The sequence below is a fragment of the Bos grunniens genome, chromosome 26 (assembly GCF_055505025.1).
Source record: "Bos grunniens cultivar Pamir isolate PY7600 chromosome 26, Bosgru_T2T1.0, whole genome shotgun sequence".
In the NCBI taxonomy this organism is placed as follows: Eukaryota; Metazoa; Chordata; class Mammalia; order Artiodactyla; family Bovidae; genus Bos; species Bos grunniens.
In genome coordinates this window covers 5,619,248-5,634,175 of record NC_141190.1, presented here as the reverse complement: position 1 = coordinate 5,634,175, position 14,928 = coordinate 5,619,248, and the positions used below count along the sequence as shown (strand labels likewise).

Sequence of the window (14,928 nt, the reverse complement as noted above, 5' to 3'; positions counted from 1 at the left end):
TTAAAAAAGTAAATATTTAGAAATTATTAACTTACGTTTCTGAAAGATTGAAAACTCGCTGTGGATCTCCATTCTCAATGGCATATGTTATTGGGTCTCCCTCTCGATCAGTCGCCTTCAGAGAGAAAACATAAATTTAAATATCAAGTAATTGATATGGCTTCTATTCAGTACAGTATAATATAGATACTTGAAACTAATAGCACAGAAGGCCCATGATACCTTATAGAATAAAGATTAAAATATGTGCTAATGACTACATGTAAATACCAGATCCCAGCATTTCTACCACTCTTTTTCATCTGAAAGCTGCAACAGTGAATAAGAATAATATCCCCTGAATATACACATAATCTTATCAGGTGGGGAAATATAGTAATGATTTTCATAGAGTGTATTTAATTTTATATGAATAATTCAAACAAATACGTTAGACTCTACATAAATGTTTGCATTGTCAAAATAATTTAATATACTTTTTTTTCTCTTTTTCTGCTCAAAATATATTGTTTATAAAACTTTATGGTTAAGATTTCTGAAACTGGAGCCAGAGAGCCTGAAATTAAAAACTGGGCTCTAGTTGCTAATTGTGTGATCATTTCTCAATTTCTTCATTTGTAAAATGAAAACTATAGTAATTCAAAAGTTAATAGATGTTGAGAGGGTTAAGTGAAATAATCTGTGTTAAAACACGTAGACTAACATCTGGCACATTGTTTCAGTAAATATTAACCTTTTTTCCCTTCTTAAGTTATAGAAAATAAAATCTACAGCTTCTGCCTTTGAGTTCTGAGTTTCTCTTACCCAAAATAAAGATATACATTCTATATTGTGGCATTGGAGTCTGGGATTTTGCCACCTAAAATATCCAATGATTTCGTTTTCAATGATCCATTACATCCCCTTATGGAAGAGGGGTGAATAAAGAAATTGGGATGATATAAAAAGAATATAAGAGGGATCTGCCTAAGTATGACCTCAAGAGGAGGGGAACTACTATTTATTTATGTTAGTTGGTTGGCAGATTCTAACCTCTCTGTTAGGTACTGCTCTGGAGTTTGCAGGAACTAAGAAAGTGGGGTTGTATGGGGTCCTTTCAAAGACTGGACAACAATTATCCCAGCCATGAGAGGTTGAGTATGAAATCCCATTTCTGGACCAACAGGGAGCACTGTTTCTACAGGTAGATCAGATGGCTTAGACATGGATTTCAGGGTCCTGGTCATGGGACAGCTCTATCAGCTATCACAACAGATGGGTGGCCAGAAACCTCTGGGACCACACAAATTCCAGAGTCCAAGGGCAACTGAATTATAATGTGTGAGTGTGTGTGTGTGTGTGTGTGTGTGTGTGTGTGTGTGAGTAGCTCATTTGTGTTGAACTGTGACCCCATGGACTGTAGGCTGCCAGGCTCCTCTGTTCATTGGATTTTCCAGGCAAGGATACTAGAACGGGTTGTCATTTCCTCCTCCAGAGGATCTTCCTGACCCAGGGATAGAACCATATCTCTAGTATTTACTTAATGCAGGGCTTTGTGGACAAAGCTTTGTAGAAAGAAAGAAACTGAAGCCGCTCAGTCATGTCCAACTCTTTGCAACCTTTGCGACCTCATGGCTCCTCCATAGAGCCCCATGGCTCATCCATGGTGGGATTTTCCAAGCAAGAGTACTGGGGTGGGCTGCCATTTCCTTCTCCAGGGGATCTTCCCAACCCAGGGATCAAAGCCAGGTCTCCCACAATACAGACAGCCACCATCTCGTGGCTTAGATGGTGGCTCAGAGCTTTGTAGAATTAGTTAAAAATGTCACCTTGGTAAAACACTTCCTTTGCATGACTTTCATAACTTCATATTTAGAATCAAACCTGACACCCGCGAGAGACATTCACACATAATTTGTGCACACCAACACCCACAGACCCCACAGAGACTGAGACAGAACTATGTTTGAGTATCTCCTAAGGACGTATGGGTCAGCAGTGGACTGCTGCAGGGGCAGGGGCTCTGAGTGCAGTAGACCTGGGTATGGCATAAGCCCTCTTGGAGGAGATCGCCATTAACCCTACCACAGAGCTGCCAGAACTTGCACAGGACTGGGGAAATAAACTCTTGGAGGGCATACAGGCTCTTGGAACATTGTGCACACCAGGACCCAGGAGAAACAAGCAGTGATCCCACAAGAGACTGACCCAGACTTGCCTGTGAGTGTCCAGGAATCTCTAGCAGGGGCATGGATTGGCAGTGGCCTGCTGCAGGCTTCAGGGCACTGAGTATAGCAATATGTTGCTGGGACCTTTTGAAGGAGGTCGCCATTATCTTCATTACCTCCACCATAGTTTGCTATCAGGTCAAATAACAGGGAGGGAACACAGCCCTGCCCATCAACAGAAAATTGTATTAAAGATTTACTGAGCATGGCCCCGCCCATCAGAACAAGACCCAGTTTCCCCCTCAGTCAGTCTCTCCCGTCAGGAAGTTTCCATAAGCCTCTTATCCTCCTCCATCAGAGGGTAGACTGAAAACCACAATCACAGAAAACTAACCAATCTGATCACACGGACCACAACTTTGTCTAACCTAATGAAACTATGAGTCATGCCATGTAGGACCACCCAACACGGACAGGTTATGGTGGAGAGTTCTGACAAAACGTGGTCCATTAGAGAAGGGAATGGCAAACCACTTCAGTATTCTTGCCTTGAGAACCCACTGGACATGAACTATAGACACACCTAATTTGAAATATTAAAATCCCCAACCCTGAGCTCTCTGCTACTCTCCCACTGCTGCTTTCAGTCTTCATTATCTCAGTAAATAGCAGTAACTACAACTTTCTACCACTTGACCTTAACTGAACATTCTTAATCCCTAATGTAACCCTTTGGCTAATCCCACTGGGTCTATATTTAAAATATCTGCAGTATCTGGCTGTCTCTGAACTCCAAATACCATCTCCCTCATGGGTTTAAGTAATAATCATCTGACTAGTGCTCTTGCCTTCTCCCTTGTACCTTCACCATATCCCATTTTAATTAAGCAGACAATGTGACCATTTTTCCCAGGTCAAGATTCTATTTTATTTTTTAATAAGGTTATTGCATTATTGTATACACACACTCACAGACACACACAAAATCAAATACAATAAAATAGCAAAATACAATGAAACAACAAGCTACTTATAATATATTTGAAATATTCCAGTTAATTTTAAATCTAAAATTTTAAAATTCATGAAATTAATTATAATGCAAGTGTAAGTGTAGAGACTAAGAAAGAAAATAAACACATACACACAGTCAATGGGATTGATAGCATATGATTGATATTTCCCCTTTGTTCTTGGTTCTTTCCCAGATACATATTAGCGAGAAAGATAAAATGGAATTACAAATGATACTTAACTTCCTCAAGAAACACAGAATTAAGCTGGATCTGGAGATGTATTTTACCACTAAAAAGTTCACACTAAATGTTTTCTGTTGTTTTCCTCTTTCAGTCAGTCATTTTTACCTATCATATTGTTACAGATTTATCAATGTCTCTTTGTTTTTGGCATGTGGTTGTTATAGTCTTTGAGAGACAATTTATTATATTGTGTTTTCATAAAAGCCAGAATAAACAGATTCTGAAGTAGGATAACTTTGTGCAAACAATTTTAAGTCCAAATTAATGTTAAACCTTGCTTCTAATGTATCAGATCTACTCTAATATTTAATATTATTTTCATCAGATTAGAGCACTGTGAATGTTGTGTTACTTTGTTTATATGTCATTATTTTGTTAAGTTACTAAAGTAACGGAGGAATTCCTACAGAATTCTCAGTGTTTTTTTCAGCCAAATGACTTTCAATCCCTGAGGTACTGTGGAATATTTCTTCAGTTATGTTTGACTATAAGCCAGTTATTTGCCTATTTCATTCATATGTGAGGCTGTGCCTTTATTGAAAACTTTGAAAACCCAGGATTTAGAAGAAAATCCTTATTTGATTGTTTTCTTCTTCTTATCCTCTTAGTCAATCCTTTGCTATTGTTTCAGGATCTGCAGCAAAAGGAATAGTAATTAGGGAGGATTCATAAATTCTTGGTCTACTAAACAAGGGGGAGTGGTGCTGTCTGGATTTGAATTGTGAAACACATCCATTACTTCTGTTAGCATTTTGTAAAATACCATGTAGTTTATCATGTTAAACTACCATGATGTTGGTATCTATATATCAACATAAAAGTGAAGAAATAATGAACAATAATTCAAAAAATCAGCAGAAACAATTATTCTGGGAGGATTAAGATTTGATAATGTACATATGTGTGATCTAACATATATTTCTAAAAACATTTTAAAATATATTAGTCTAACCAGCCTTCTCTAGACTTCCCTAGTGGCTCAGATGGTAAAGAATCTGCCTCCAATGCAGGAGACCCAAGTTCCATCTCTGGGTCAAGAAGACCCCCTGGAGAAGGGAATGGCTACCCACTTCAGGATTCTTGCCTGGAGGGTCATAAAGAGTCAGACACAACTAAATGACTAACACACATCACATCACACAGCCAGCCTTCCCTACATGATGAACAAAAATTTATATATGATATGGAATAGTGAATCCTTACATTAAAAGTTGCTGACTACTTATTATAATATCAGAAATTATATTTGCATGCCTTATTTCATTTAAGCCATGCAATAATCTTATAGGCAAATGGGAAATGCAAAAGACTTCAATTATATTACTCTTTCTCTCATCATTACAATTAGGGTTCTTTATAATTAATTGGAAGATATTTTTTATTTATTTAGAGATAATAGTGACTGTTTAATCTTTAAAAAGGAGATTCTACTATTAGTTAATATTTTCCATAATATAACAGATAGGAATTAGCCTTAGCACAAAAACATTTCCTATGCCTTTATTTTTGATCAATCAATTCCAAAAGGAGTCCTTTATTCAAGATCTAAGAGAAGTATGATAGCAGTCATCTTCCCTGGGTTTATCATAGAGTTTTTGGGTAGGCCCTGGAGCCAGGAACCTGGGTTTCAGCACTCACTATACTACTGTCTCTTAGGCAAGACACCTAACTTCAAAACAAAGCTAATGGTAACATTAACAATACATGCTTGCTAACTCATTTCAGTTTTGTCTGATTCTTTGTGATCCCATGGACTGTAAGCCCACTAGGCTTCTCTGTCCGTGGGATTCTCCAGGCAAGACTACTGGAGAGGGTTGCCATGCCCTCCTTTAGAGAATTGTTCTGACCCAGGGATCTAACACATGTCTTTTATGTCTCCTGCACTGCCAGGTGGGTTCTTTACCATTAGCACCACCTGGTAAGCCCCAACATTAACAATATTCACTTATTAATTCAGAAAATATTTATTGAACATCTACACTGTATTCAACACTGGAACTTCAACAAGAACTACACAAAAATGCTTCCTTTGTGCAGTTTACAGATAGTGAGAGAGAGAGAGGAAAAAGAAAAATAATCAGTGTATAGGTATTTATATAGAATATATTATATAATTGCATATTTATATATGTAATATATCAGATTTAATATATAATTTATATATAAAATTTTATATAATTAACTATATTTATATAATATAGTTTTCAAATCCATATGAGTGCTATAAAAATATAAAATAATTCAGGAAGGACATATGGGAAGGCAAAGTGAAAATTTACACTTACATTGAGGTTTTCAGGAAAGCCATCAAAAAAAAATGTGAAAATTTGGCCACACTTGTAAAAGGTGAGAGAGCTATTCATGCAGGGAAGGTCCCTCCAAGAATAGAATAGAGCAAGTTAGAAGACCTCAGGTGGATACATGCCTAATGAGTTTGTGAAAGAGCAAGCAAGTGGAAGGCTTGCTCCTGTTTTGTTGGCCTCAGGTAAACAACCCGAGTTATTTAACCTGGATAGTTAGCAAGTAACGGAGTTCAGTCAGAGGTTCACTGATATGTGTTTAAGAGCATGTGAAATAAAATAAAGCTACCTTTTCTTTATTTTTCCTTGACAAAGAATATCTTTAAAGATCAAAGCAACTTTTCTTTCTAGTCTTCTCAGTAGATTACTCACTGCATGTAAATTCAAGTCACCAATTTTTCAGAAGCACCAACAGAAACCCAAGATTTATCTAAATAAGCAATGAGCTTAGACACAGGAAAATAGAAATTTTGAAAAAGAAAGCATATCTCTAAACTTCTCTTCATATTAAGATGAACACCGCCCTGAATACCATTTGATAGAGTACACTTTATGCTCACAGAATGATTTTACACATTTCACAGGACATTAAGGCAAAGTACCTGCCCTTAGGATTTTTTAAATAAATAAAATCAACAGATTTAGATGGTCTTTTCTTTTCATGTTTAGGCAAACAAGTCCTGATTTATGTTATTAAATTGCTTGAGAGCAGGAACTGATGTTTTCAGTTCAGGACAGCAGTGTTTCCAAAAATGTATGTGCACTCTTGGGATTAAATTATTGGTCCTTTAACAAAGTAACAGTGTTTATGAACATATTTCAATATGACTTACTCTTCACATTTTTAGGTCGAGTTTTGTCATTTATGATTCTGATAAAACTTTCGTTTTTGAGATAAGTTCATTTGTGTAAAAAAAGTCAGTTTATTTGATTTAAAAAATTAAATAATATGACAAATTATATGCAATATAGCATATCTGAAACTTTAAAATGCAGCTAATCTAGAAGGACACTGTGAGCATGATCATACCTTAAGAGTATTCACCCTGCCACCTATGGTACTGTATTTAGCTACTTCAATCACTTTCCCTCTTTCTTATATGATTATTAGCACTTTCTCCTCAGGTCTCCAACTTATCCTGCCACATCTTTATTCTCATCTGATGACCCTGATTATAGTTTCACTGAGAAAATTGAAGCAATTTTCTGCAAATTCTTCTAATTTCATATATGTACATTATATATATATTTCATATATATCATCCTGTAACCACACACTATATCTTTCCTCCTATTGCTGAAAATGTTCTATCTGATCAGGTTTCCCTGGTGGCTCAGTGGTAAAGAATCTGCCTGCCAATGCAGGAGATGCAGGATCAATCCCTGGGTCAAGACGATCACCTAGAGAAGGAAATGGCAACCCAATCCAGCATTATTGTCCAGCAACAGAGGAATCCAGCATGCTACAGTACATGAGATCACAAAGAGTCTGATAAGTCTTAGTGATTGAGCATCCACAGTCTGATCTCCCTCTTAGGGCAAGATTTTGGGAGTTTTGCTTTCTACGTTTTCTAAATTGTTCTCATCCTCTCTAAAACAGGGGCTTCCCTGGGCTCAGACGGTAAAGAATCTGCCTGCAATGTGGGAGACCTGGGTCCGATCCCTGGGTCGGGAAGATCCCCTGGAGAAGTGCCGGGAGCCGGCGTGAGGAGCTCCGCCCGTGGCAAAGGTCATGAGGAAGGAGGCTCAGCATACGCAAAGGCAGAATCGAGCCTCAGGAGTCCCCCTGGATATTCTCGAGCATCTACCCCCAAAAACCAGAGTCTGCTTACTTTATTGCTTTGTGCTCTCACCTCTGACTTTACGGGGGCTGTCCCCCACCACCATCTCGCTCTCTCTGATAAAGAATTAACTTACAACTCCAGTTAATAAAGTTCCTGGGCATTAGGAGTGTTTAAATCCAAACCCCTCAGATAGCTCTCTAACTCGCGTGACAAGTTTACCAGGACTCCTACAGCTATGCATACAATTGTTTACAGTCTCCCAGTCGGGAGACGCTGGGGAAGCTTAAGATATTCAAATAGCTTAGAACCTCTCAGAGAGTTAGAAACTGTCAGAATAAAACTAGTTAAAGATTTCATTGATGAGCCAATGCTTGCTGCCAAGTTTCCACATCCCCTGTATTGTATCCTTGAATGTGTATTAATTAATATAGTTGGTATGTAGAAAAAATAAGTAGTGGCCTTGGTGTTAGCAAGTTTAGACCCTTAAGGTAATAAATTCTTTCCTTTGTTGTAAACCCACTGCACCTCTGCCCTATAGGAATGCAACTTTATCTAACACCTTCGGAGAATGGCGCCAAACCTTAAAATAATTACTCTTAGAGAAAATAAGTCTGACTGTTGACAAACCTTTGTCAAGAGTCATAAAATGTTAATAGGCCTTCTGGCCAGAAGATGATGTAAATCACCTAAACCATTTGTATATGATAAATTTGCAGGAAAGAAACCCTGATTTCGATAAGGATCAAAGACTGCTGACTTTGCATGATTTCACATCCCTTATTATCCTCTATGTGCAACTTAGGGTATAAAAGCCCCTGTTGAAAATAAAGCTACAGGCCTTGCTCACCGAAGCTTGGTCTCCCCATGTCATTCTTTCTTTCACATTCTGGCTGAGTCTCCATCTGGAGCGCGGAGGTCCTCTGCGACCATTTATTTGCCTGGGCTTCTAAGACCCACTTGAGAAGGTGCCTAAGATGGGGCACCTTCTGCTATTCGAGAGAGCGCCTGCGGCCTCCGTGGTCAGAGCTAACCTGATGTCACAGATTATATTGATTTTCCGCGTAAACCAAGCTACTCAGCCTCTTTTCTCCACTGAATTTTCCTACTGAGCTATCCTCATTCTATTACTCTTTATATTTTTGATGAATATTTAAATTAATCGCCAACTCCATCTCCCCTTCGAGCAACCTGGATCAGCCGGGGCTGGACCCCAGCAGGAATGGCAACCCACTCCAGTATTCTTGCCTGGAGAATTCCATGGACAGAGGAACCTGGCAGGCTACAATTCACGGGGTCAGAAAGATTTGGACATGATTGAGCGATTAACTCACACATTTTCCCTAAAGCCACTTCAATTATACCTTTAACCCGCCCTCAATTACTGCACTGAAAATGCTCTTTTCAACATCACCAAATAAATTCATTACTAGAAAATTCACTGATCAATTCACAATCCTTAATTTGCTTGTTTCTTAGTTTTGTTTAATTATTTTTCATTTGATCTGACAGTAGCCTTAAACACAACTGATTTCTCACTTCTTGATACACTTTTTTTCCTTAATTCCCAGACACATGTTCTTCTGGACCTCTATTCTTGGTCCTCTTATCCTCAGCAACTTAAAATCAATCTCTGAATGTCTTATACATTCACTCCCTTAAGAACCTCATGCAATCTCAAAGTTTTACATGGTATTTAAAAAGCTCAAGACTTCAAATGTATATTTGTAGTCCATACCTTTTCTCTAAAATCACACTCAACTGCCTACTCAATAGCTTTAATTAGATGCCAAAAGACATTTCAAATTTAATATGACCAAATTTCTTGGACATTCTTTTGATTCTGGTTAATGGAAAATCAATCCTTCTATTAATAGTTCCTCATGCTATATATTAACATCCATTGTTAAGTCTTCTTTGTACATCCAGTCATCAATGAATCCTGTAGTTTCTACCAGACAAAATATAACAAGGTTGAAAGCTCATTTCACTATTTCCAGAAATAACACACATATGTGTATCATGGCTGTAGTTTATGTGTGAATACATAAACATACACATGCACACATTTGTGCTTTAATTATATATGACCATGATATGATTTCCCTGGTGGCTCAGTTGGTAAAGCATCTGCCTACAATGCAGGAGACTCAAGTTCAATCCCTGGGTCTGGAAGATCTCCTGGAGAAGGAAGTGGCAACCCACTCTGGTATTCTTGCCTGGAAAATCCCATGGACAGTGGAATCTGGTAGGCTACAGTCCAGGGGGTTGCAAAGAGTTGGACACGACTGAGCGACTTCACTTTCACTTTCTCTTTTCGTGACATGATGGGAAAAAATATCAAGACACAGATGAGTTAAAATGAGTTATATGATGTGGAAGTGCCAAAGAGCTAATTGGGGTAAAGAAAACAGAATGAGAAATAAAGCCAAAATAGAATTTAAAAAAAAAAAAGCTGCATAAAAAGAAACTAATGTAATATTATTTTTCTATTTTATTTTTTTTAATTTAAATTTATTTATTTTAATTGGAGGCTAATTACTTTACAATATTGTATTGGTTTTGCCATACATCAACATGAATCCACCATGGGTGTACATGTGTTCCCTATCCTGAACCCGCTTCCCACCTCCCTCCCCATCCCATCCCTCTGGGTCATCCCAGTGCACCAGCCCCAAGCTTCCTGTATCCTGCATTGAACCTGGACTGGCAATTCGTTTCTTATATGATATTATACATGTTTCAATGCCATTCTCCCAAATCATCCCTGCCTCCCTCTCCCACAGAGTCCAAAAGACTGTTCTATACATCTGTGTCTCTTTTGCTGTCTTGCATACAGGGTTATTGTTATCATCTTTCTAAATTCCATATATATGCATTAGTATATTGTATTGGTGTTTTTCTTTCTGGCTTACTTCACTCTGTATAATAGGCTCCAGTTTCATCCACCTCATTAGAACGGATTCAAATGTATTCTATTTAATGGCTGAGTAATACTCCATTGTGTATATGTACCACAGCTTTCTTATCCATTCATCTGCTGATGGACATCTAATGTAATGTTTAGATATGATTGAACTTATGAACATATGCATATTAATTATACAAATCAATCAAAACAAAGAAAAAGGAAGCATAAACATCTGGGGCTTTTCCACTTGCTGTTTTTACCACATATTTTTACTCACAAAGGTGACCTCTGCTTTAAAATTCCCCAGCACATACTGTTTAAGTTAGGGGAATTATAGTGGCAATCAAATTTTGCTGGTCTGTCTAACTATTTGGTTATCAAAACTAAAACTGAACTACTTTTATGCTGGGACAGGTGGTAGGGAATAAAGCTGTTTCAAAGCTAATTTTTATGGCTAAATAATTCTGCGTCCATCTTTGAAAGATGTCTCTTTTTTAATTAATTAATTATTTTTTGACGGTGCTGGGTCTTTGTTTCTGCATAAACTTTTCTCCAGTTGCAGCACGCAGGGGCTCCTCTCTAGCTGCAGTGTGTGGGTTTCCCATCGTGGTGGCTTCTCTCATTGTGGAGCACAGGCTCTAGGGCTTGGTATTCAGTAGTTGTGGCATAAAGGCTCAACAGCTGCAGTGGACAGGCTTAGGTGCTCTGTGGCATGTGGGATCTTCCCGGATCAGGGATCGAATCTGTGCATTGGTAGGTGGATTATTTACCACTGAGTCACCAGAGAAGCCCTAAAAGACATTTCTTAATGTGAAGTTTTTTAAACTTTTGTTTTTCTTATTTTGTAAGTGTGAGACAGGTGTGTGAGTGATGAACACAGAAAAATGTAAACGGTTTTTCTTTATTTTTTTTTAAACTGTTATGGGATTTTGTGAATCCATGTGAAATAGAAAGTATTCAAAACTAGAACAAAAGATACTCAATTCTTCAGTTTTCTTAAGTAACTATTCTAATGCAAATGTTCTTTTTTTTTTTAACCTAAAATTATTTTCTTAGCTCCAAATCAACCAATTCCTGGTAGTTAAGCATAGAATCACCATCAACACTTCTCAACATGAATTGGGTCTCCTGTTGTTTCTTCTAGAAAATTGACACCTATTAGCTGTTTATTGAGTATACCTCAGTAACACTGTTTTTGTTCCTATTTATCAAAACTTCAGGAAAATAACAGCATTTACAAACTTAAGCTTTAATAAACAATAGCTACCAGTATGTGAAGCAACAGCTTTAAGACATGCAATAAACTCTGAGATTTATTTAAGAAACAGCACAGTGAATCATTTATTGCCAAGCTACTAAAGGTAATACTTATTACTGCTATTAAAATACCAGTGGCTTTCAAATATTTGCCCAAATCAGTATTCCACATTCATTCTCAGATTTCAAAGCAGTCTTTTTTAAATTTAACTTTTAGGAAGAGCAGATTGGTTACTTCTGGTTAATTAAAAGGAAAAATAAGAAGCCAACAAACAAACAAACAAAACCCTGCTTTATCAAGCAGGTTTAGAAATTGCAAACATTTCTTTGGATCATACAATAGCCTCCTGGCATGAAGTAAATGAAAATTACTTTCTACTGTAGTCTTAAACTATTGTTAAAAAATTGTCTATAAAAACAAGTTGATAAATATAGGTCTTTGCCTTTTCCACAAATTCAATTAAAAGAGACCAATTGACTATTATCTAGATAGTCCTCCATGGCTTTAAGAAGAGACATGATAGAATTAAGTATAAAGATTAGAAATACAGTTGTAAATAGGGACTAAATGTCAACTTGAAATGTCTCTTGACCAGACCTGGCTTTATAAACACACACAACGGTTTTATGGTTGTCCGTAAATTTCCATTAAAGATAAAGATCTCATATTCTACCTTATTGCTTTGGTGACCATATTCCTCTAAGTCAGGGTTTTCAGTCTCAACACTACTAAGATCTTAGGCTGGTTAACTCTGCATTACTCTACCACTCACATCTTAGTTTAGAAAACCACAGCAGTAAACCATTTGTAAAGGCATAAAATTATTGAAACCACCCCCACCCCAAAAAAAAATCTCTAGAGGAAATGCTAAAATGAATCTTCTTGAAATTTGTCTAAATATATACAAGCAGTTTTTTTTTTTTTAATATATGTTTTAATATTTTGGGAATTTCTAGGGGATGTGTATGTACTACATTTCATCACGTCACCCTCTTTTCTTTCAGAAGACTATCCATTTGTTTACTCCCCTTTAATTCATCTTAAGGCTGTATTATTTAAATTAAAAAAAAAGACTGTATTACCCAAGTCCTCATTTCAGACTTAATCAAGAATAAAATGATTGTTTTGTCACCTCTCTGTCCTAATAACAGACTGTCTGAAAATAAAGTCTATACAGAGCTAACCAACAGAAAGAGGGGCAAAAATACTGATGACATTTGTCTGAAACCTTGGTTCAGGCCTTCCTTGAAATCAGATCCACCTGGAATTCAACAGATGTTTATGGATAGCATAGTATATATTCCAAGCACTGTTCTAGCTACTGAAGATACAATAGTGAGTAAATAGTCTGTCATTGTGAACCTAATGTAACATTGGGCACAGTAACAAGATAAATAAGAGTGTACATAGGGCAAAAGCAAGCAGGGTAAAGTTGGTATGAAGCACAGTAAGATAGTTATTTTTATTTTCTATAATTAGGTCAAGGAAGACCATTTTGCTAAGGAAGAAGCAAGGAGAAACATACAGGAAGGGGAAAAAAATGTGCATGTCTGGGAAAAGAGAACTTCAGACAATAGAAATATTAAGTGAATGGACCCTGAGGCAGGAGTCAGGCAGTGTGCAAGGAGGTCAATAAGGCCAGATTAGAATTGCTGAGATGATGAGAAGTAGGAGATCAGGTCAGATAGGTGTCACAGGGATATTGTCTTTTATTCTAGGTGACTTGGGTATCCATTGGAGGATGTTCACAAAGAAATGAACCTATTTTATGCAGTTTTTCAAATAATTACTCTGTCTTTTGCATGCGTAATAGACCAAAGAGGAGTGAGATTAAAATCCTGTAGAAATCTGTTGCAATAATCTGGGCAGAATTTGTTGGTGACTAGTATCAGGAAGAAAGCACTAAGAGTGGTAAGAAATAGTGAAACTCTGGAGATATTTTAGTATTGACTGGAAATAAGAGATGGATACGGAGAAAGAGAAAAGTCAGAGATGATTTGAAGGGTTTTGGCCTGAGGTTTTAGACAACTGAGGTTTCGATTTACTAAGAAGGAAAAAAATGAAAGAGGATCAATTATTTGCTTGGAATTAGGGGGAGTAAGTACCAGGTGTTGAGTACAGAAAGCATTAATTTTGAGATGCTGTGATAGCAGTATGATATGCCTCCCAATTTCCCATTCAAAGAAATAATATTCCACTATATGTTGGAAACGTTGCCTACAGAGAGGCTTTAGCTATTGGCCCTATTCAGAGAATGCCTTTTTTAACTTTTTTTAAAATGAAGTGTAAGTGATTTACAATGCTGTGTTAATTTCTGCTGACAGCAAACAATTGTTACACACATACACATATACATGAAAAAATATATAAATCCATATATATATCTGTGTATATATATATATATATATATGACTTCCCTTGATGTTCAGTGGTTAGAAATCTTCCAGCTAATATAGGAGATGTGGGCTCGATCCCTGGGTCAGGAAGATCCCCTGGAGAAGGGAATACGTACCCACTCCCAGTACTCTGGCCTGGGAAACACTATGGACAGAGGAGCCTGGTGGGCTATAGTCCATGGGTCACAAAACAGTTGAACACAACATAGTAACTAAACAATAACAACAAAAAAGTATGTACATATATGTGTGTCTTTTTTATATTATTTTCCAAGAATGTCTTTTCTGAAGAGAGCTTCCTTGCCAAGGTCAAGTTGCTTTCTGAAGCAAACTGCATCTAACTTACTCATGCAAGTATATAAAAGACCTAGCTTAATGTAAAGGACTCTCTCAGTTCTAGAGCTTTGTAGGGGGTCAGTTATTGGGACTGCATTGAAGCTCAAAATCTCCCTAAATTTAAGTCTGCTTTCTTTCTCCCCTTTCCAAAGGAGTTGATTACAAAACAATTACTAATAAACTTCTTACAAGGGAAACTTTATCCAGAGAAGTCTGCTTCTCTGGAAACTCGACTAAGAAAGATGCTTGTTTAATATTATATATATATATATATATATATATATATATATATATATATATATATATTGACCTCACAGTTGGACATGGGTCTACAGTTTTAGAGCAGTGAGCTAAACTAGAGATATGAATTATAATTTATGAGCATATAACAATTTAAACCCACTAGAACACATGAGATCATCTTAGATATGTCTATAAATAGAAAAAGAAGAGGTGAAAAGCTTGAGCCTTGATGCATGCCATCTTTTAAGAGTCAGGGAAATGAAGAGGAACCATCAAAATAGACTGGGATACAGCAGT

At 37.0% G+C, this 14,928-nt stretch overlaps 1 protein-coding gene across 1 annotated transcript in view; it reads right to left on the bottom strand.

Moving 5' to 3' along the window:
* The window catches only part of LOC147343960 (protocadherin-15-like), a 1,781,617-nt gene that overhangs the window by 293,587 nt on the left and 1,473,102 nt on the right, over nucleotides 1-14,928 (bottom strand). Inside the window, exon 19 of the mRNA XM_086377653.1 lies at nucleotides 36-115. Within this exon, the coding sequence (XP_086233779.1) occupies nucleotides 36-115 (80 nt within the window). The remainder of the gene's footprint in view (nucleotides 1-35; nucleotides 116-14,928) is intronic.